Genomic DNA, 23,567 nt, shown 5'->3' on the forward strand with positions numbered 1-23,567 from the left:
CTGCTGCGGCCTCTCCCGTTGCGGAGCACAGACTCCGGACGCGCAGGCTCAGCGGCCATGGCTCACGGGCCCAGCCGCTCCGCGGCACGTGGGATCCTCCCGGACCGGGGCGCGAACCCGGTTCCCCTGCATCGGCAGGCGGACGCGCAACCACTGCGCCACCAGGGAAGCCCCTGTTTTTTATTAATATAATTTAATGAAAACATTTTCTATATTAGCATATTTCAAGATATAAAGTCTTGTCTACAGTCATATTTTCTTCTTCTAAAATGAAGTTTTAGGGCTTCCCTGGTGGCGCAGTGGTTGAGAGCCCGCCTGCCGATGCAGGGGAACCCCGGGAAGATCCCACGTGCCGCGGAGCGGCTGGGCCCGTGAGCCATGGCCGCTGAGCCTGCGCGTCCGGAGTCTGTGCTCCGCAACGGGAGAGGCCACAAGAGTGAGAGGCCCGCGTACCGCAAAAAAAAATAAATAAATAAAAAATAAAATGAACTTTTAGTTTACCCCCATGCCTCAATTTCTGGGACTGTATGTGGCCCATGTCTGTTGAATGAATGAATGACTAGATGAAAATATTAACGCAAGAAATAAGTTGGTATTAGGATATTACCAGATTTCCTTATCTAGAGATGTATTTTTAAAATGGCAAGTTTTTCACTTAAGTATGTTTCTGCCTTTAGGCAGTATAATGGATTTTAGAAAACCTCTCCAGTAGCTCTTACTCTTAGGACTTCATGAAAAGCTTAGTTTTTCAAGGAACTTAGCTAGAAATTAAGAGAACTTACCCCAGTCTGTCCTAAAACCACACCAAGACCAATTTCCCTCCCAATGAAAGGTCAGTAAATAGAAACTTTTAACTCAACATAGAGTCCAATAGTATATTAACACTTACTTTAGAAGTTTAGCCGGAAATGAACACATGATGAGAACAATGTTAACCATAAAGGAAGCTACAAAAAGGGACAAGAACTTTCCAGACCAAAGTATAGCAACAAAGACTAGGAGAAATGAACAGCTTTAAAAAAAAAAAAAAAAAAAAAAAAAAGATAGCACAGCTATGGCCTATGAAGTTCAGGAAGGTCTATCAAAAGATCCCTATCTTCTGAAATTCAAAATGATTTTATTCTTCTGAAACATATCAAAGACCAACATGTGACTTCTATGATGAGAATACCAGGAATAAATCAAAAAAGCAAATTTATATCCTATAAAATCAAACGGCCTACTTATATAAAGTGATCAAATCTCTCTGAATTTTAGGATGTGAAATAGTTCAAAACCCAAATTATATAACATTCTTCTTCTTCCATAGTCATGGTACTATTTCAGTGTGTATTCACATTCTTCATATACATTTATTTTTATTTAAAATGAATTTCCTGGACCTAGGAACTTAGACTGCAAAAAAGTAATTTATCCAATGACAAACATCAGAGTCAATAAAAAAAACATTCCCATCTCCTGTCCTCTTAGTCAAGTGATATTTCTAATGTTTTAAATTCTCTTACCCACAGGAAAAAGGTATTACTTATTAAATGAGGTTTAAATAGAGGATCGATCACATTAATCTAATTTCCCCTAATCTTCTACTGACATTCAAAGAATCACAGAATGAGAAATAAAAAAGGGACCATACAGAGCAAAACCATCCCCTCTAAAATATCCCAGACAGATGGAAGTGCTGGAAGGAAACTCAAAGACCTTCGTGTGCTATAGTTACTTATTTAATTGGCTTCCAATTTTCAAGTTCTGTGAGGACACATAGTGGGATTATCTTGTTCACTAAACATCAAGCATAGTGCTTAGAACATAGTAGAACTTCAATAAATATCTGCAGAAGGGCTGAATTAATAAATCTCTTCATCCTGCAGAGGAGAACACGTAGCTCAGACAAGTTAGGTGACTGGCCTTGAGGTTCTTCTGGTCTCACTGGCCAGGGCTCTTGCCACCCTACTCATTTTCACCCATGGCCATCAAACCCTCTTCAATAAGGGAAAATCCATTCCACTCTGGGCATTTCTGTTACTTTGATCCAGTGGAATTACACAAAGTAAGCCTATTTTCTCTTCTAAATGGCAGCCTTCAAATAATGTGGAGACGACTTGTGTCCTCCCTATTCCAGGTTACATTTGTGTGGCATGGTTTTTAGTCCTTTCACTATCCTATCAGGTGTCAACAGATGTGGTTGTTTGTTCTTCCAGAGCAGCATCCATAACTGAAATCTCCAGGTGTGGTCTGGCCACAGTGAGGACGTGTTCTCTTCTTTCTGGACCTGCTTTGTGAACGCATTTGGTGTAGCCACAACAGCACAAATGCTGGCTTCCCCATGGCTTCACCTGCATGCCCACATGAGCATGAGACCAGAAGAACCTACCTTCTATATTTGCCTTTAATTTTCTGAATATAAGCATAGTTCTATCTATTAATCCCTACTAAATTTCACCTTGTTTGGTCCATTCCTCTAGCTTGTTTCAGAATCTTGATTCTCTCATTCAACATATTAGCTGTCCAACCTAGTTTTGAGATAGCTGCAAATTTGATTAAGTATGCCTATGATATCTTTATCCAGGTAATTATTGTCCTATGTGGGCAAATAATAAAATAGCTAATCCTTATATAGCACTTACCATGTGCCAAGCCCTGGTCCAAGCCCTTTTAACCCATTTCATTCTTACTACAAACTTCTGGGGTAGATGGGATTATTCTCTCACATCTGAGATTTTTAAATGGAGGTACAGAGAGGTTAAGTAATTTACCCAGAGTCACAGAGTTAGTGAGTAGCAGATCTAGAAACTTCGCCAGTCTGATTCCAGAGTCCTCGCTCTTAATTACTAAAGTATGCCGCTTCTCATTGTTATCATGTACCTTTACTGACAACATTCTAGGCTGAAAGGAATCCATTAGTCAATAATCCTTGGGTAAAGCTGCCAATCATTCACCATTCACAAAATGACGTAACTAAAATCTCTGATAACCCAAGCTTCTCTGTCTTGAGGGTTTTGTCAAATGCTTTTCTGAACACTAAGCATGGATCTGACTTAACTGCCTAGTAATCCCTCATTTTTCCTTTGTGCATTTTCAACCAGACTATAAAGTCCCGGGGGTGCAGGCCACATCTATGCTTGTCTTATATCTCCCATCGCACCTACTACCTAATGAGCACATAACAGAAATTCAACTTTTATCTCTGACAGATGGTACTAAAAGCTGAGGCGATGTTCCCCTGAGATTAATTCTGCAGGAAGTAGGAGGATAAAGTTTAAAATGCGGGAGTGAGGAGAGACACCCTTTAGAGCTTTCAAGTTCTCTACAACAGGGATTCTCTAACATGAACTCAGACATGGATGTATGGGTCTCCAAACCAGTGGCCATGATGCTTGACCCCTTTGTCTCTCAGTCCCATCCAGCCCCCCTTACCCTTTTTGGGGGGTAGTTATTCTAGATGTCTTTGAAGAGCACAGCCTGCACCTCGCTCCCACTTAGATATGCTGAGGTGCCTGGTAGAGCATGTGTGTGGTGTACATGAAGGGTTTAATAAATGCTTGTTGAAATAAACCCTCCACTAAAACTCCACTTAAGGATTTTACTGTCAGCAACCCCTCCGTGGTCACATTCAAGGTTGGGGAAATAAAACTTAGCCCTCCAGCATGCACAAAAAACTAACTAACTAACTAACTAGAGATTACTTCTCTGGGAGATAACAATCAAATACACTCAAAAACAAAATAACTTAGACAATACAAAGTGAGAAGGCAATAATGGACTAAACAATTCTCATTTATCCAAGCTATTTATATGTTCTGAGGGGCAGAGCTGAATCTTCCTTAATTGTTTTTTTCTCCTCCAGTTGGCTAACTGCCTATTCCTTAAGTCAAATAAATCTTCACTGTATTACTAACCCTAATAAGTGGGAGACAAATTTGAAAATAGTAGTAAAGATAGGAATTGAAGATATCATGGAAAGTCAATGTCTTTTTATTTCTGTCTCTCATTTCCTTAGGAGATCTGGCACTTTGGCTACTAGAGGATACCCTAATTTTTCACACGGGAATCAAAACAGATTTTTGGCTATGCTAGAATTTGCTTTTTCAGGAGCATAAGTTATAAGTTGTATAACTTTCCTTCTTGGCACTTGAAAACCTACAGACCTTTCTTTACCTAGACTCACATGCATAATTAGTTCCCAAATTCAATTTCTCTTTTTCTTAAGAATTGCCATTCTGCATGATTTACTCTGAGGCCAATAAGTAACTAACTATGCCCAACTCAGAAATATTGCTTACTTGCAGACTGGCAGCTATTTAATGAATAATTAACCACTCCATACTTTCTATCAGGGGTGCTTATATTACCAGGGTAAAGGTATCCTTTATGTCTAAACGATGTCATAAAACAGGCCTTTGCCAGAAAGACGCCCTCATTTATCACATGAAATGCCATGTGGTATTAACAAGGTCGATACTGTTTGTTTAATATATTTTGCTTTCATAGGGGCTTGAAATGATTTGTTTTTGCAGCTGTAACAGAGTTAAATTAGGGATTTAGCTTCAGATTAGCTAGTTGGGCATATATAACCAGGGGCTATTAATTATCTGCCTAGAGGCCTTTGGTCATCTTCCCACAATTTACAGCAATCTTGGGGTGCTGAGTTACACCACAGCAGCCAGGTTCTATCCTAAAATAATCAATCTTGGCTTCTCAGGAACTGAGGGGAGATTAAATAATTCAAATTTTCATTTCTTATTCCACAACACCTCCAAAACACACACACATGTAAATGTTATTAGTGCACAGCTTCTTAGTTGAAAGACTAGCTTCAGACATCCGTTCCCACAAATGAGAAACTAAAAAAACAAAAACAAGAACACTTTTCTGACCTTAAAGCACCAATAATCAGCCCCCTTCCCCTTGTCTCTCTTCTCACACAGCTGTTCTGCCTTAAATGGACCAGGGGGAGAGGAGGAAATTTGCTCCAAAGATAAAAAAAAAAGCCTGCACTAGGATCCTCATTCCTCACTACCTGCTTGTGAATGTCGGCTGGGAGCAACTGCTGAAAAGCTTGGGGTGGAGGGGTGGCAGGAAGCAGGGGAGAGAAGAAGGGGAGAGAAGGGGCGGGGCAAAGAAAAACTGGAGTGTAACGCAAGCAAAAAGGAAATCTCACACTCACACTCAGACACACACACTCACACTCAGACACACACACTCACACACACACATACACTCACACTCACTCAGACACACAAAGAGAGGGAAAAAAGGCTCCCCCCACCTCAGGTCCTAACAACATACTTCTTTATCAGAGGTTCATTGTCAATCAATTAGCCGAGGCAGCAGGGGTCTGTGAGGTGGGGGGCACCCGTGGAAACAATGGGCAGTCCTGCTGTATTACTATTTAATCACTTTTGCTAAATAAATAGAGCAGCCCCAAGGTGCTGTCATGTCAAGGGAATTTATAACAAAAAAAACTTCATTTTTCATCGGTCATTCCTTTTCTCCCTTCAGGACAAGAGAGGGTTATTACTGTAGCCTTAAGTTCCATCTTTGTGTTTCTTGCCTTTGATTCCCACTCGGACCCTGCCACTTTCTGGCACTAATTTGTCAGGCTGAACAAAGAGAGGATTTGTACCTCCTGTAAGGTCTCAATTAGGAATGGCTTCTGCTGTATTATGTGCCATTCAGAGAGGACACAATGCCGGTAATTACAGGAATTTGCACTAAATGGCTGAAGAATTCACAGCAAAACTCCCCCCCACTCCCCTTGAGCTTACCCCTCCCAAGGGCTGGGGGGGAAAAAAAGGAAAGCAAAATGCTCTGAATGCCAGAGAGATGTAATTACCAACAGCAGTCCCAAGAGGTTAAACAGCAGCCAAAGGAGGAAAACCATAAAAACTGACAGTGTGAAATGGTGGAGGGGATCCCCTCAGCTCACTGTTTTCTTGCTGTCTCTTCCCTTAACATTTTCAATTTCAGTTCAGAATCAGGAACACTGCCCCACAGTGGGCTGTCCGATTTCACCTTCAGATTACAAAGCAGTAAGACACTTCAAGACCGGAGCTTTGCATCTCTTGTAGCATCTATAAAAAAGGGCCTGGGCCCTTTTATCACAATACACAATTGCTAGGTTTCTTGTTTGTTGGGAAATTAGAGGAAAAAATCTGTATGTGTTAGTGCCAAGAAAACCATGCATCTATTGAGGGGAAATAGATATGTACACATGTCTAATTCCAGAAGAAAACCGGGCTACTGCCTTATAATTGAATTTATACAGCATTTTGTGAACAACCTCACTTAGAACCACTTACAGGTACACACCCCATAAATATTTTAATAAGCTGCACAGTCATTTGTTTTAGCATTAATATTTTAACACTACAGATGCCCCATTGCTAAACATAATTTTGAATCCCAACCAGTGACTTCATAAAGAAGCATTCCTCATTTTCTGCTACAGATGTGTTTCTGTAAAGCTGTACTAAAGCACCAGCAAATTAACTGTTCTTAAATACTACTTTCCTCACGTGCTCCTCTGCTCAGGAACGTTCTGGGACTTCAGGCTCAAACATGAAGTTCAACCTTATCAAACTGCCCTTTTTTTTGTAGGTCAAAAATGACTGTCTGCAATTTCACCGAGTTCCACATGGCACTACCTCTGACAGCTCTCTGATCTGACCTGTGGGCCTAACTTCCGCAGCCCTGCTCACAGTTGCCATTTGGCATTGGTGATGTGAGTATCTGATTAATGTCTGTTTTCCCCAGGGGACTGCAAGTTCCATGAAGGCAGGGACAGGGACCACGTTTGCTTTCTCGCAGCACTGACTCGTCCAGGTGCACCTAAGTTTGGGGCATGTGGTCAGAAACTCAGCGCACAATAAATGGTAGAATGAATGGAAGAACTTAATTTTCAAAGGCATGTTCTCAGGAATAAGGAGCAGCAAATATAAAGGCCCTGGAGACATGAATGACCAAGGTAGGTTCCAGAACAGCAGGAAGACTGCTGTAGCTGGGTTTCCTAATACAGGGCAGCCATGGATCTGGAGAGGAAGCCATGGAACAAACCACACATAATCAAATACAACTATAAAAAGTTCAAGCACATGTTAAGAAATACACAGTTATGCACAAGCATGTATTTTTAAAACCGTAACCTCAGGCATTTGGGGATGGTCAGAGTCCATTTTCTCTGCAAGGGCTCTTTAAGTTTCAAAAAAGGATATAGAAAATTCTTCACCTACAGAAAGAATTTAGCGACGTGAGGCCAACTGCACTATTTTGTAGATTTAAAAGCCAACATTTGTGGCTCCCCCAAATAGCAACTGAATGACATCATGATAAAGAGCTGCTCAGTGCAATCTTCCACTTTTAAAGTTTATTCATCAAAAATATTTAAAGGGGGAGGGACTAAGTGGACATAAATACTTGTAGTCTAAAGAGGCTCCCTTAAACCACGAAATACTGTGAATTAGCTTCTCCCTAAAATGATAAAGCCAAGATTCAACTAAAAACGATTTACTGGACTTTTTGACAGTTTGGGAGGTAAACATGCTGTACAACCAGATTTTTCACTGAATGTGTGTTTTTATGAGGATAAAAAGTTAGGGGACACAAGTACTAAATGAATAAACAGCTGGATTAGATTAACTGTGTTTGTGAGAAACATAAATCAATTTTTAAAGTTCCATCTGCTATAATAATCTTTGATATAATAAACAGCCTCCCAGATAATTTAGAAAACATTCAGAGGTTTGCTTACCAAGTTTTGATATTTTTCTTTTGAGACTCTGCCCCCTGCAGGAGATGAAGTAGTCCTACCTGAGGTAGGAAACCGGTATTCCAGGCACGCTTACCCATAACCCACGTGTACCATAAAGCAACAGAGCGTAGCAGTTTCTGATGGAAGAGGGGCACTGAAGTGAAATTAAAAATTTCTACTTGAGAATCAGCCACACTGTACAAATTAGGACTGACTTCTCCCCATGCCAAATGAGAAACCTACCTGTGCCCCATTAGAACTCCAAACCAAAGCATGAAGGTAAAAGCTGAGCAGCAAAGGAGTTTAGACTACATTACCCCTGTCTCCTAGGTTCCCTATTACCACCCATCCCCAACCTATTCTCCAGCCAGCTATTCAGTGAGCACCTGATTCACACAGCAAAGGGCAGCATCCTAAAACATGGACCCTAAAGCGGCTGCCCCAAGTTCTATCCCAGCCCATTATGTGATCCTTTTCCTACTCTTTTCCACTTAGCTTCCTTCTCCCTGTCTCTCCTACTCATCTTTCTATGCCTTTTTCCTGTTTTAATTTCTCCAACTGCTAGGTGTGATAGACCTGCTGAATGGTACCCTCTACCTGCATCTCTCCTTCCTTTGAGCGTCAGAAATGCTACTCAGGTGGTTCAGAATGTGGGCAGGGCACACTCTATCAGGAAGCAAACTTAGGAGAGGAAGGTGAAGTAGGAGCCAACAAAGGGACCATCTTTCCTAACACCTGAGGCTTTTCTTGCCTCTTTTACTAGAAAGTTTCCCGATTCATACTCTGGTCTCTACCTTGAAAATTAAGCTGAGCTGTTCTCCCTGATTCCAATAACAAAGCAGATTTGTTGCCCCTCTCAGCAGTCTAAAGCCACAGGAGTGTACCATAATTCCAGCATGTCCACAGAGTAAGCACTTATAAATTATTGTTGAATGGCTGAACTTTGAAATATAATATATGCACTAGTATAATAAGACACTGAAATGTCAATAATTTCTAAAAACTGTGCTAAAACCAGCATCTCCTTATTTCAAAAGCATTTTCCAAAAGTAGCTGGCTGACTTAACACAAGGTCACTCATGCCTGCACACATACAGCCCTCACTTAGTACGGCTTTTTTATCGGCTCAGCGTTGCTGGTCTCTCCCATCCCACCCTGCAAGTGTCTGCTTCCCAGTTACCGAGGCCCTCCAGACAAAGCAGGGATGATTTACTTAATCTCCCCTTTGGGTAAATTATTTTTCAATTCAAAGTTTCACTGTGCCACCACTATTTGGCTTTTCAGTGCAGGAACAAGAGCGAAATTGAAAATTTAGTCTTGACTGGTGGTGAGTTTCCTGTTCATTTCTAAACAACATACTTAAATCTGATACACTTGAATTGAAATTTTCCAAATCAGGCTTCCAATTAAAGCTACCTTCATGGTAAATTTCTTGTGACAAATTGTGGGGTTTACTGAAATAACTTGATTTCATTTACAGGAGATATATAGACTTGGTTTAGTGCAGGTTGTTTTCTTTCTGGTTTACTGTCTGGGGGAGGGTGAGAGGAATGGTGAGTAGGGGAGAGAAGCAGTAATAGGGTTTTAAGAACTAACAGATGACTGCCTTGGCCTCCACCTTGTGTCTCACCCTCCACAGCAGTTCCAGTAGCCCCAGGCTTCCCCAGGATGAGGCATCGGCCCATCGTGACTCAGAGGTCATCTGCTGAATCATCTTAGCCCTGCTCTTAGCCACCTCCAGGTTTTCTGTCAAGGCTGACTTTCTGGATTCTACCTTAACAGGGTTTGACAAGGTCATGATCACTGACAGTTACTGACTATAGACATTTTCCTCGCCTAAGGAGTGCTAGTAGTCAGCTTTGGGCTTGAATGTCTCTTAGGAGACAATCTGTGACATCCACATTCCCAGTGACCTTTATTTAAGAAGGCAGAGGAAATGTCATCACAGCAGACTCAGGAAGCCTAAATTCTAGCCTGGTATGCTTCAGCCAAGTCATTCTGATTCAGTGGGGAGCTAAGAGCTGCTTCTACTTACTTCACCAGCATGGCATGAAGACGGACAGATGGTTTAATATAGCACACTCCTTAAAGGAGAGAGGCCTTTTAAACAAGAGGTAGCTAGGACTGGTCTCTTGAGGGGATTTTTAAAGTGAATTCCAATTGTGGGATTCAGGATTGTTCTTTAATGAGCTTTAGGCTGAAAATCTGTTTCATACCTGCACATTTGAAACTCTGAGCAGTGAGTCCTCGTTCCAAAGACAAAGTCGTCAGGATGCTGAGGAAGCTGGTGGTCACAGACTGGCGTTTGTTCTTCCTGAGTTCACGCCCACCCATCTGATCCTTGGGTTTGGTCCTCAGCGTGACCTGCAGGTTTTGTTCTGAACTCCTTGCCGCATTGGCAGCTGTTTTCAGAGCCTCCATCCACTCCTGGGCCCTCTGTCGGGTCTCAGCACGGAGGCGGAGGACATCTTGGGGGAAAATGACTTGAAAGCAAGAGTCACAGTCATCCAGGTTGTCCATCTGGACGGCCAGACACACATCCACATTGTAGCTCAGCAGGGGATCCTCGTCCAGCTTGCCGGGCTGAAAAGCCATCAGGTAGGCCCTGCTCAGGACAAACGTAAATGCCTTCCAGTTGTTCTGGATGGTCAGCCTGTACAGCGTCCCCGATTTGAGGATGTTTTGGTACTCTCTGGGGCTATCCAAGAGAGGGGATGGCACGAGCAGCTCGCTGGATTTCTTCTGCAAACAACGATTCTGTGGACAGTCGACATGATGACTGAGCCCCGGTGGGTCAGCCAGCTCCTCTGGCCGTGCCATGTAAGCAGGCGCGGCGGCGTGCACACCTTCCCAAAGCTTCTGCCCCCAGTCCAAAGCCTCCCATGGCGACTCTGCCTTTAGCTGCAGCTGAGTGTTGTCATACAGAACAGTATCCACCAGCCTGGCCTCGAGGTTGCCCAGAACAGATATGCTCTGGAAGTGTGACAGCTGGTACGTGGCATAAAGGTTTTGATTCCCACTGCTGTCGAGGCTGTAGAAGTATAAGCTGTAGGGGGAGAGTTCTGCGTAACAGCTTTGCCAGTAACTGTCATGGTCCTTCCGAATCTCCAGGTAACCCTTTTTCAGAATGTTTGGGAATGCCTGCTTGTGTTCTAGAAAGAAAGGGAAAAAAAATAAAAAGAAGAAACATATTAATCCATTAATATGAATGAACTGAATGAGATGAAAAGGCGGGTGCCAGAAACCTAACAGATCAGGGGTTGACATCCTTCTGGCTCAAGAGTAAGTACTGGGGAGGGGGGTGTTGGGGGTTCATGGTCAATGTGACATGCAGAAGTCTGTTCGGAAAACAGAAACACCGAACGACTGGGACTATGCCATGTGGGCCCATGAAACAACTGCGCTTTGCCAGGATTTCTTGTTTTCTAGATAACGTTCTACAGAGTACCAAATACGAGAGAGAGAATGTTCCTCCTGCCACCTGACCTAACTCCCTGCTAATACGCATCTTTCTTTAGGTAGGTAAAGCCAGGAAGGGCCAGTGGAAAGACCAGAGCATGAAGTGCACTGCACTTCTCATAAACTCCTGTTTCTCAGATGCCCCCATCAGTCTTCAAGGCCAGGCCATGAGCCTTCTGGCTCATAACCAGTTCTCCAGCCGTGCCTCGACTACTCACTTCTTAGATCTCTGCTTGCGTAGCGGTTCCTCTCACCTCTGAGCCTGCTTATGCTGTTCCCTCCGCTTGCAATGCCCCTTTCCCACCACTTCCACCAGCTAGGACACACTTACCCTTCACTCAGCCATCCTCTCTTCCAGAAAGAGAGTTTGTCCTGACTCTGCCAACCCCACTCCCTCGCCTGCACAGACACATCCCTCGGTCGGTATCTGGGATCCTTACTATATTATTCCTCTCTAATGGGCTCTCATCAGGCTGTATTATAATACAGTTTATAATTTTTTAATTATAAAAATAATTTAGGGCTTCCCTGGTGGCGCAGTGGTTGCGCGTCCGCCTGCCGATGCAGGGGAACCGGGTTCGCGCCCCGGTCTGGGAGGATCCCACATGCCGCGGAGCGGCTGGGCCCGTGAGCCATGGCCGCTGAGCCTGCGCGTCCGGAGCCTGTGCTCCGCAACGGGAGAGGCCGCGGCAGAGGGAGGCCCGCATACCACACACACACACAAAAATAATAATAATAATAATTTATAATTTTTAAAGAAGTGTGTCTTCGCCACTAGTCTGTAAGCTCCACTGAGGACGGGGCAAGGCCTGTCCTGTCATCCTTATATCACAGCACATAGTGTAATACCTGGTACACAGTAGGTACTTAGTTAAGTACTTGTTGAATTAGAATAGAAATAAAGCTTCTACTATAATGTCCAGCATATAATAGGTATAATTCCCTTCCCTCCTCTTCCCCTGTGTTTCACAAGTTCATCTGGTCATGCCATCTTCAATCAATGATTAGCTGCAACAGATACAAATTTCATACTCTAATAAAAGGGGACTGTCACTTGGGAGATGTCCTGATACTTTCATCAGGCATGAAGATGAGGGAGCTCTCCTCCCTAGTAGAGCTTTTCATTTCTGAGATGTTTCTCAATCTTTTTGCTGACACACGTCAGAGACAGTCATAAACTAATTGAGTCACTCCCTGAAGAAGAGAAATCACATTCCCAAAGGGTATGATTTCTGATCTTGGCTGGAGGGAAAAAAAAAAAAAAAGAGTAACACAGATCTAGATCTTAAAATAGCAAACCGAAAGAGAAAATGAGAGAAACGCGGCAGAGAAAAGCCAGTTTTACCTGCTTTACATCTCTGCTCCTGGCATTCATTCGTATTTCTGTGGTAATTCAAAAGCCATTAATTTCTTGCAACCCACACTAATCCCTTTGCAGAGAGAGATAATGGATGCCTATTCTCCGTTTTCTTTTCTGATAATGCAGTAAGAGAGGCAGTGCTGTTAGAGACACTGATGCCGCCTCTCCTCCTCTCATTTCCATCAGGTGCCAATGACAGTTCAACTTTTTCCATAATAAGACCCATAACCTCGCGTCTCTCCATCCCCATCCCTCCTGTGACCCAACAGCTCAGGCATGCATCCCCGAATAAAATAAAAACCATCTCTCTTGCTTTTAGCTAGGAATTTTCCTCTCCTTTTCTTTCCTCCCTGAGAGCTTTTTACAACAGCTTCCACGAATTAGAAATTCTAACTATAATTGGACCCAAGCCAGAAGCAAACCTCACTCCTTTCTGACTGTATAAGCTAGGGTGGCAGATGCCAGCTTGGGTGGACTGAATAGAAGTCTAACAGGGAGTCTCAAAAGTTCCCCCACCTTCTTGCTGCAGAATAAGGTAAAGAATGCACTGTGTTTCAATATTTTCTCCCCACCTCGGCTCAGCCCTCTCTAAATAGGTATGTTAAATTGAGATAGAAAAGAGGGGTGTTAATCATAGGAAATGGCCCATCCTTATAGGCTGCAGTTTGTAGTGTAATTTCTTGGAAAAGAAGAGAACAGATGTGATCAGTAAACTATTCTCAGCATGTATTCCTTTCTGGAGGGCCTGTTTATATCAAACCTTATTAATATGTTGTGTGTGAAGTATTAATTATCTGACTGTAGAGGGCTGGAGAACTACCATTTCTCTTTAATCTCTAGCTGCTGCTACTTTCTACTGAATCTGAAGTTTATTTTGAATATTTTTGCTATTGACAAATCAGAAGTTATATACTTAAATCTAAGCTTTCGTTAATTTACTATAGTTTAACTTTTGTTTCCCCGGACCATATCATTTCATCACATACATTCTTCTAAAGTGTTCCATTTCACGAATGAACAATATTATCTCTGTCTTAATTAATATCATAAATGGTTCAGGTAGAACAGCTGACAAAGATTATCACCGTTTCCCCAATGAAAATAGAGAAAGGTGATCAAAATGAATCACTGTGTCTGTAAATTTCATACTGAAACCATAAGAGAGTAATTCCCTTGTGAAAAACAGCAAGAAGCAAAAACAAAAACATAAACAAAAAGAACTTGAGAACTCTTTGCTTCCCCATTGCTTTCCACTGTGGCTAGTTACAAAGACCTGGGTCAGTTCCTCCTCAACAAAGACCCCTTTTCCCTCTCCTCCTGGTCCCACAGTACCCAGCGCAGTGGCTTAAGGACAAAAATTGCTACTGATTGAAGAGGAAGAGGGGATTTTTCCCCCTCATGAACCTGATTCATTTCTGTACTGCCAACCCACCGAAGAGTTCCTCTTTTGCCATTATTTCCTCTTTCTGTTCTCGAAAAAGTTCCCATTCTCAGGCCACCATCTTAATCAAGATCTTAAACGGGCTCCCATTTCAAGTCCTCCCCCTGCACCCCACCACGGCACACTCAGTTACCAGGGTAACCTTTCTGGATCACTCATAACCTTTCCCATGCCCTCTTCATCAGCCCAAAACCCTGCACAAGTTTCCTGGTGCTACACAATACAGTCCAAACTCCTTAGACTGGCCTTAACACATTTTCTCATGGAAAATTTCAAACACAGGCAAAGGCATGGAGAAGAGTAAAACGGACACCTGTGGGCTCACCCCTTAGCTTAAAAGTCATCAGGTTTCCGCTATTCTTGTTTCCTCTCTCCCACTCCTCTCCAACTCTTGCTTTTTATTGTTTTTTGTTTGTTTGTTTTTGCTGGGATACTTGAAAGCAAATTGCAGACATTTTATCATTTCTACTGTAAATATTTCAGGCTGTATCTCTAACAGATAAGAATATATATATATATATATATATATACCAGTTTCACACCCAAAACGTGAATAATTTCTTATCTAATACCCAGTCTGTATCACATTTTCCCAGATTCTCTCAAAAAATTTCTTTACACAGACGGTTTGCTCGATTTAGGTCCACACCATGATTTGGTTGGTAGGTCTTTTAAGCCTCTTTAAATCTATAACAATTCCCTCTTTCTCCTTTTTTTTTTTCATGCCATGTATTTATTGAAGAAATTCATTCCTTTGTCCTGTAGAATTTCTCACATTCTGGATTTGGCTGAGTGTATCCTCACGGTATCAGTCAAATGCTCCTGTTTCCCAGGTTTTCCATCAACTGCTATTTGCTTATTTTATTATTTTTTTTTAAATATTTATCTATTTTTTTGGTTGCACCAAGTCTTAGTAGCAGCAGGCAGGCTCCTTAGTTGCAGCTCGCCAGGTCCTTAGTTGTAGCTCGCCAGGTCCTTAGTTGTGGCATGCATGTGGGATCTAGTTCTCTGACCAGGGATCAAACCCAGGTCCCCTGCACTGGGAGCAGAGTCAACCACTGCGCCACCAGGGAAGTCCCTCATCTGCTACTTAGATCTCAAGATCCAGTTAGTATTTTGTTGTTGTTGTTGTTGTTGTTGTTTATGCAAGAATATGTTACAGGTGGTTGTCCTACTTGCAGGGATATGGAGATTGATTAGGAGGTTCAGAGGATGTTAGCCTGACCCCTCCGTTTTGAATTTCCCCAGGGACCTTTCACACTGCAGCCACTCTCTTCCACTCCCCACACTCCAGCCAGGGGACTTGCTGTGGCTTCCATTACTGGCCCCTCCCGACCTTCAGGCATTTTCTCTCACTGTTCTCCCTGCCTAGATTTCCCTGCATCTCTGCTTGTCCATGTTTTCATCATACGTGAGAGCTAGTATAAAATCTCACCTTTTCCTGAAGCCTTTCTTTGTCCCCTCTAGTTGAACACAACTGTCCTCCTCTGAAGCCCCATGGCTCTATGGCTACACCACCCTGATGACTCATATTGCAGATACTATTTCACACTCATCAAATATGTACTAAGTTATATAATAAAAGTATTCCAAGAAAATCAATAAGAAATGATTTTAAAAAGTTTCTGCCTCCACATCCCGGCACCCACAATCCTTCTGTCCAGACTGTAGAGCATCTGATAGGAAGCCTTTAGACAGTATACATACGTAATAATAATATTATAAATAATAATTAGGCATGTTCACATATATTAGCATATGTAATTAAAATGTGCTTCCATTTGGGTTACTTTATGCAATTCTGTTTTTTTAAAAACCACCATGTCCCAGATCACAATAAATGAAACATTTAGGTAAACATTTAATTTATCAAGAAAGTCCGAACTGCCTGAGTCAGCCCCATGAATGATGTCATAAGAAAAGGACTTCAAAGATCAGACAATAGTTTAAAATGAAAGATAAAGAGCAGCGTTTTAACATTTTCAAAGAACTCAAAAGCCTATGTGGTGTCAGCATTCCAAATCAAAATTATCTAGGCAAATTTAAAGGAAACATTTAAGTTCTTACAACAAGATGAATAAATGTGAAAGGAAGCCGAAGTAGAGAGGGAATGGAGTACCATGATGCTACAGAATCACATTCTGTCCTAGACAAGCCCAAAAGGACTGCCTCTCAAAGTTCAACAGATTTATTACATTTCCTTTGCCCTTCATCATCTTTCTTTTCAGTTTCTCTACAGGTTATCTAGGCTACTGTTAGCTAAAAGGATAGATGATTTTAAGATCTGAAAGCCTAGCAAACAGGATTTACAACTATACATGGGCTCAAAACTAAGGGAGCAAAGCAATTGGACACACATTTACTGAGTACCAACTATGTGCAAAGTAGAACACTAAGCTTTATTGGAGACCCAAAGATGACAGACATCCTCAAGGTGCTTACAGTTCAGTTTAGGCAAATGACTCTAATAGGAGGCTTCCAGATCAATGCTAAAGGAGGAACCATAGCGCCACTTCAGAACAAAGACACTTCTATGATTTGGCTCTTCTTCATGAATGGCCAGTGCCAATGACCTGTACTCAACTGCTACTGTCTCTTGACTTCCAGATCCCATCCCCAGCCTCCCAGACTACAGTGTCACTTGGTTCAACCTCACCTCACAGCTCTGACCCAGGTGCTGCCAGCACTACATGACAGCCTAGAGCATGGGAGAATGTGACTAGACTCCCTCAGATACAGACAACCTGAGAACCGTCTGTCTACTCACTGGCCAGCCCCACTTCCTCCACCAAGACTGCACGCTTCTCTGGGGTTAGTTACAACCTCTAGGCTTCAGGACTCAGCCCTAGTCTTCAACTCCAATTTCTGGACTTCCCCTCTTAGTGAATGGCCTGCTCTTAGCTCCACGCACCCTCGGAGTAATAGCCCCTTCTGGCACTGTCTGATGCAGAGACAGGAGGCAACTTTCACTGACTGCTACTGACTGCCTGGAACCCTGTACTGAGAAAGATGCTGAGGTCACATCCAGACTCAGTGGGGAAAAAGCACCATGATGTCACTGAGGTGGGAAAAGATACATGTTATGTATTTGCCATCTGGTTTTAGGATATTTATAAACACAGGTCCTCCCCCTCCTTGATTCCAGAGACCGAATTCTCTCTTCCACAACAGTAACATCCTAGACCTCTTAGACCTCTTCATCACAAAGTATTTTCCAACTTCCAATGCAGTACTCCTTCATTTTTCTCACTCCTCCACCTCACCTACCTTCCACTCCATCCTTATAAGGACCTTTAAACATGAAGCCCTTCCACCTCACCCCTTAAAGTCTCTTCCTTGTTTCACTGGACTCCTTCCTCTATACTCCGTAGTCAACAGTTAAAACTTGTTTGCTCAGACTTCCCAGATTTAAGCACCAACTCTGGATCGTTACCATCATCTATTTAAGACCAGCATGCTCGAGGAAGACACAGAAGTAAGTATTAACACAGGTATGTCAGTTCATTTCAACTGCTATAACAAAATACCATAATCTGGGTATCTCGTAAACAACAGAAATTTATTTCTCACAGCTCTGGAGGCTGGAAGTCCGAGACCAAAGTATCAGCTTTGGTACTGGTGAGATAAAGCTTCCTGGTTGATAAAAGGCCGTCTTTTTGCTATAACTTCATATGGCGGAAGGGGCTAGGGAGCTCTGTAGGGTCTCTTTTATAAAAGGGACTAATCCCATTCATGAGGGCCCCACCCTCATGACCTGAGCACCCCCAAAGCCTCCTCTTAATTCCATCGCTTCAGGGGTCAGAAGTTTAACGTACGAATTTTACGGGGGGACACAAATATTCAGACCGGAGCACCGGTCAAACACAGATTCATGTTGCTCAACTTCTTTTATAGCTTTAATCCTGACAATTCATCTCATGGATCCCAAACACAATCCAAGAACAATTTTTCCACATCTTTAGTCTTTTCAAACTGCAAATTCCACCATCTCTGTGTGTACCATAGGGAGCTCCTTTACATATACTATACTTGGCTTCACGTCAACATTACACTAACCAATACGCTATACAAGTACGACAGAGCACAGTGGTTAAGAACACATGTGCTAGAGCCAACTGGCCTAAGTTTAAATCATAATTCTGACCTTACTGGCTGAGTAACCCTGGACAAATTACTTAACCCAAGTTTCAGTTTTATCATCTTTAAAACGGGCTATATTAGCACCTACCTCATTGTACTATTGTGAGGAAGAAATGAGTAACTCTCAGAACGATGCCTGACACATCTTAAGTATTCAGTAGATGTTTCCTATTTTAGCTTCTGGTCTCAAAAGAAGCAGCTTCTTGCCTCCTTGTTAAAGCTAACCCTTCCACCTCCACTCTGTACCTAATTCTTTCCCTCTTCTTCAGAATCTCTTCCTCTATAACATCTGAAAATTACCCCTCTATGGATCTCTTTTCCTCTTGTCTTCTAATATCCTAAGGTTTGTTGTGTCTATTCAAAATTATTCACTTGAACCTACATCTTCTATGGCTCAATCTGTCTCCTTCCTTCAGATTCCAGATTCTTCTAACGCCTCTACTTTCTGTCCCGCACAATCTGGCCTCTGATTATTGCTCTGACCTCCCCTCACATCATCTCTCACATTTCTTCTCTCACTCCAGCCAAAAGCCTCTCATGGGTTTTGAACAAGCCGAGCACTTTCTGGCCTCAAGGACTCTGAAGCTGCTGTATCCTAGGTTTGGGACATCTCCCCCCAGCTCCACAGATTTATTCAACTCTCTCAGCTTTTCACCTCAAAGGTGCCATCCTCAGTGAGGCCTTCATCCCTCAGCACCTCAGTTAAACGGGCCCCCTCAGTCCCTCTCTATCTTACAACATTGTTTTATTTTGTTCAAAGAACTGCTCCTTGAAGACAGAGACCTGAATGTCTCTCTCACTTCGTATTCCCAGTGGCTGGCTCTATAAGTATTTGTCGAATGTATGCACCAAGGACTAAGCTAGAATCGTGGAAACGCCAAGTGAATCAGACAGATCCTGTCAACAGGTTATAGCCCAGTGACAGCCCTCCTTTCTCTCTTCACAAGTCCCACTTTCTCTTTTACCACAGTCACCCTAATTTGAGTCCTCATTACCTCACATTATGATGACCACAGAGCCTTCTCATTTCCATCTCTTCAATTCTTTCCATCTACCAATCCACCCCACGTACTGTTAGGGCCTGAGGGGACCCAATAAATAGCATCCCTTTTTTTCACCCAAGTTCTAAGCCAACTGAGATTGATAGAGGGTAGTCAGACGCATAGAAATCAAAACATGAGCCAGTTGGAGGACACAGCTTAGGTGTGTTAGCACCCCAGAATTCCACAGACTCACCAATGAGTCACCCACAGCACTGAATCAGCACAGGCTCCCCTCCCAGGGACCACCCGTGAAAGGCTGACGGGTGGTGGAGCAGACCTAGAGGAGCGGACCAGAATCAGTGCTTCCTGTAGAGGCTGAGTTACACACACCTGGTTTCTCTCCTAAAGTTGCCCGTAAGTTACTCCTCCCCAGGGGTGGAGTGTGCAAAGGGAGGGAGAGAGGCCAAGAGGGACTTTCTAACTGATGAATCTTTACATGGACACAAAAGCTATAGGGAAGGAGATTCCCTGCAACCCACCCCCCACTACCCTTGGCCCCTGCCGGCTTCCAGACTTTCTGTAAAATATCCTTTTAATCTTGACTCTCAAGAAATTTTCAAGTGCTTCTTGCCAAACATATCATGTTAATTCTCTCTGTCTGGCTTTGAAGGTCCTCCATAATCTCAGCCCACCGCTCTCCAAAATGTAGTCCTGTTCTGGCTTAGCCTCTGACCACCCCACACAAAGCCTGTGTTCATCTCCACCTCGGCTGTGTGCTCAACCCTCAATGCTCACCTGGAACATCCTTTCCTCAATGAAGACTTCTCTGACATCGTAGACCACAATCAAGTCTCTTTTCTTTACATTTCTGGTTAACAAAAGTTTTCCAAGTCTATTTGTTTCATGTTATTATTCAACTGTGTTTAAGCCAGAGACTAGGGGGAAATTAACCAAATTTAGGTCTTTGTTCTCATTAGAGGCGCATGAGGGAAGTGAAATTAACAGGATGCACTCAATCATGACACTGCCACAAATGTCCATAGCAAAGAACATGAAGAGAATGATGTTGCAGGAACCAAAGTAGGGCTGTGCTTTGTATGTTTTCAATATGGTACATAAGCCCTCACACAGCGCTGGCCACAGCAGTGCTCACAGATAGTTGTTAACTTATTCTGGTAGAAATGAACTAGGCTCAAGTGATATCTCTTCTGTGAGTTACCTTGGAGATCTTTCTTTATGGGTAAAAGAGAATATCCCATTTGTTTTCCCTTCATTAACCTAGGGGAAAAGACGTATCTGTGCAGGCTCTAGAAGAAAGAGATCCATAACATATCTAGCTATGCATTAGCTAGACACACCAGCTGGGGATCTTTTCCATCTAAGTTCTTTGTGCTATGAGCAACAGTGATCGTGCATAAGTCAACACAGACCTGGTCAATTTCAATTCTCAAGTGTGAACCTGACCAGGAGATCACAGACCCAACCTCTTAAATTCAGAGGTTTTCTGCCTTCTGTGACAAGGGTAATTTCTAGTGCTTATAGAACTTTTTGACCCAGAAAACACTTCCAAACGTCACCTTTCAAATGACGCTCACTCTTGGCCATCGTGAGCTTCTCAATCTGCTTTGTTAATCTATACGAATTAAGTATAAAAGAATCTCTCATACTTAGGCCACCAGATTTTAAGATAAGTGGCATTCCATTGCTATATCTTTGGGTAACACAGAATCATAGAAACCTAGAGCCAGAAGGGACTAGAAATCTCTTCAGCCCAGCCCTGTCTGAAGTAGAAACTGTCAGGTGCCTCCAGCCTATCAACTGTCTCCCCCTTATTTACCAACGGAACCCTAATTTTGTTCAGTTGTGGAGATGGCCTCTCCCCTGCCCCACAAAAAGAATCATGATTTGTTTAACCCAATCAGTAACTGCATTTTCCTTTGCCAGAGATTGCTTTAGGGGAAGGCATGCAACCCAGTTCTGGCTGCAGACGAGGTGCTTTTGGGGTCCTCTGGGAAGAAACCCAGAGGAAGTGCCCTGCTTTCCCTTCCTGACTTTGATGGCCGATATATATCCTTGGGACTGCTGTAGCCATCTTGCATAAATGAGGGAGAGAAGAGACACTACCAATATACTGAGGATAACAGAGGAAAAAGATGAAAAGTGCCTGGGTCTTGATGACCCTGGGGCCACCAGAGGTAGGTGTCCTTAAGTGTTTACTGCATACAGTGTTTGATATTCACTAAGTGTCCAATAGCTATCTGTTAGATACGTGAAAAAATAAGATGATAAATGGCCTCACTGTTTATGCCACTTTCAGCTGAGTTTCTATTACTTGCTTCTAAACGCATTCTAACTGATTTAACAGATTTGGAAAGACGTTCCAGGAAACAAAGTGACTTGGCCAAGGTTATACCACAGAGTGTGCAAGTTGAGAGTGGAACTCCAACCTCCAGACTTTCAATCTAGATGACACTGTGCTTTATCTGTGGTGGAGGGGATGAGGCCTAAGCTTCCTCAGACTTGAGAGGCAGTATTAGAGCGTGGTTATGTGTGGCCTCCAGAATGGGCTTGGCTTGGGATCCTAGCTCCACCACATACTAGCCAGATGGGCTTGGGTGAGGTTACCTTCTCTAAGGCTTGGCTTCCTGCTCTGTAAAATCAGCAAACTATTAATCTCTTAGTCTAACACATTAAACTATTATTAATATTAAATAAGATAATGGATGAATACTTCTTAGCACAGGTCTGGGTATAAAGTTAACTCTCATTAAGTGATAGCTCTTATTGACAGTATTAATACTAATCAGATTCATTCAACTTGACTCAAGCTTTACGTAAGGAAAAATGAAAGAGAGGCCATTTTCATTCTGGGAACAAACAAAACTGTGCTGTCCTGATTTTCCAAGCACCAATACACAGAGTTCAACCAAACACCCTGCATATGCTCATACCTGATATGATAGAAAGTTGTCTACAATACAATTCATTTTATCAAAGAACTGCCAACCTAGTGTTGGAGATGAATGTACAAGCAATTACCTGTAATGCGCGGCAGAATAAAATGTGCTATGGAAACATAAAATAAGAGAAAAAAAATAATTTTAATTAAAAAAAACACAAGAAACAGAGAACAACCACCAAACCAGCTTTACAACAAATGCTAAAGGAACTTCTCTAGGCAAGAAACACAAGAGAAGGAAAAGACCTACAAGAACAACCCGAAACAATTCAGTAAATGGTAATAGGACCATACATATCGATAATTACCTTAAATGTAAATGGATTAAATGCTCCCACCAAAAGACACAGACTGGCTGAATGGATACAAAAACAAGACCCATATATATGCTGTCTACAAGAGACCCACTTCAGACCTAGGGACACATACAGACTGAAAGTGAGGGGATGGAAAAAGATATTCCATGCAAATGGAAATCAGAAGAAAGCTGGAGTAGCAATTCTCATATCAGACAAAATAGACTTTAAAGTAAAAACTATAACAAGAGACAAAGAAGGACACTACATAATGATCAAGGGATCGATCCATGAAGAAGATATAACAATTGTAAATATTTATGCACCCAACATAGGAGCACCTCAATACATAAGGCAAATACTAACAGCCATAAAAGGGGAAATCGACAGTAACACAATCATAGTAAGGGACTTTAACACCCCACTTTCACCAATGGACAGATCATCCAAAATGAAAATAAATAAGGAAACACAAGCTTTAAATGATACATTACACAAGATGGACTTAATTGATATTTATAGGACATTCCATCCAAAAACAACAGAATACACATTTTTCTCAAGTGCTCATGGAACATTCTCCAGGATAGATCATATATTGGGTCACAAATCTAGCCTTGGCAAATTTAAGAAAATTGAAATCATATCAAGTATCTTTTCTGACCACAACACTATGAGACTAGATATCAATTACAGGAAAAGATCTATAAAAAATACAAACACATGGAGGCTAAACAATAAACTACTTAATAACGAAGTGATCACTGAAGAAATCAAAGAGGAAATCAAAAAATACTTAGAAACAAATGACAATGGAGACACGACGACCCAAAACCTATGGGATGCAGCAAAAGCAGTTCTAAGAGGGAAGTTTATAGCAATACAATCCTACCTTAAGAAACAGGAAACATCTCGTATAAACAACCTAACTTTGCACCTAAAGCAACTAGAGAAAGAAGAACAAAAAAACCCCAAATTTAGCAGAAGGAAAGAAATCATAAAGATCAGATCAGAAATAAATGAAAAAGAAATGAAGGAAACAATAGCAAAGATCAATAAAACTAAAAGCTGGTTCTTTGAGAAGATAAATAAAATTGATAAACCATTAGCCAGACTCATCAAGAATAAAAGGGAGAAGACTCAAATCAATAGAATTAGAAATGAAAAAGGAGACGTAACAAC

General features: G+C 42.2%; 1 protein-coding gene across 12 annotated transcripts in view; it reads right to left on the bottom strand.

Moving 5' to 3' along the window:
* Nucleotides 1–23,567, bottom strand: part of PLEKHM3 (pleckstrin homology domain containing M3) — a 199,452-nt gene that overhangs the window by 140,757 nt on the left and 35,128 nt on the right. For all 12 annotated transcript variants that reach the window (XM_007110648.4, XM_028481372.2, XM_055089768.1 and 9 more), the window contains exon 3: nucleotides 9,964–10,899. In XM_007110648.4, coding sequence (XP_007110710.2) covers nucleotides 9,964–10,899 — 936 coding nt within the window. The remainder of the gene's footprint in view (nucleotides 1–9,963; nucleotides 10,900–23,567) is intronic.

Source organism: Physeter macrocephalus, chromosome 2 (genome assembly GCF_002837175.3).
Source record: "Physeter macrocephalus isolate SW-GA chromosome 2, ASM283717v5, whole genome shotgun sequence".
Lineage (NCBI taxonomy): Eukaryota > Metazoa > Chordata > Mammalia > Artiodactyla > Physeteridae > Physeter > Physeter macrocephalus.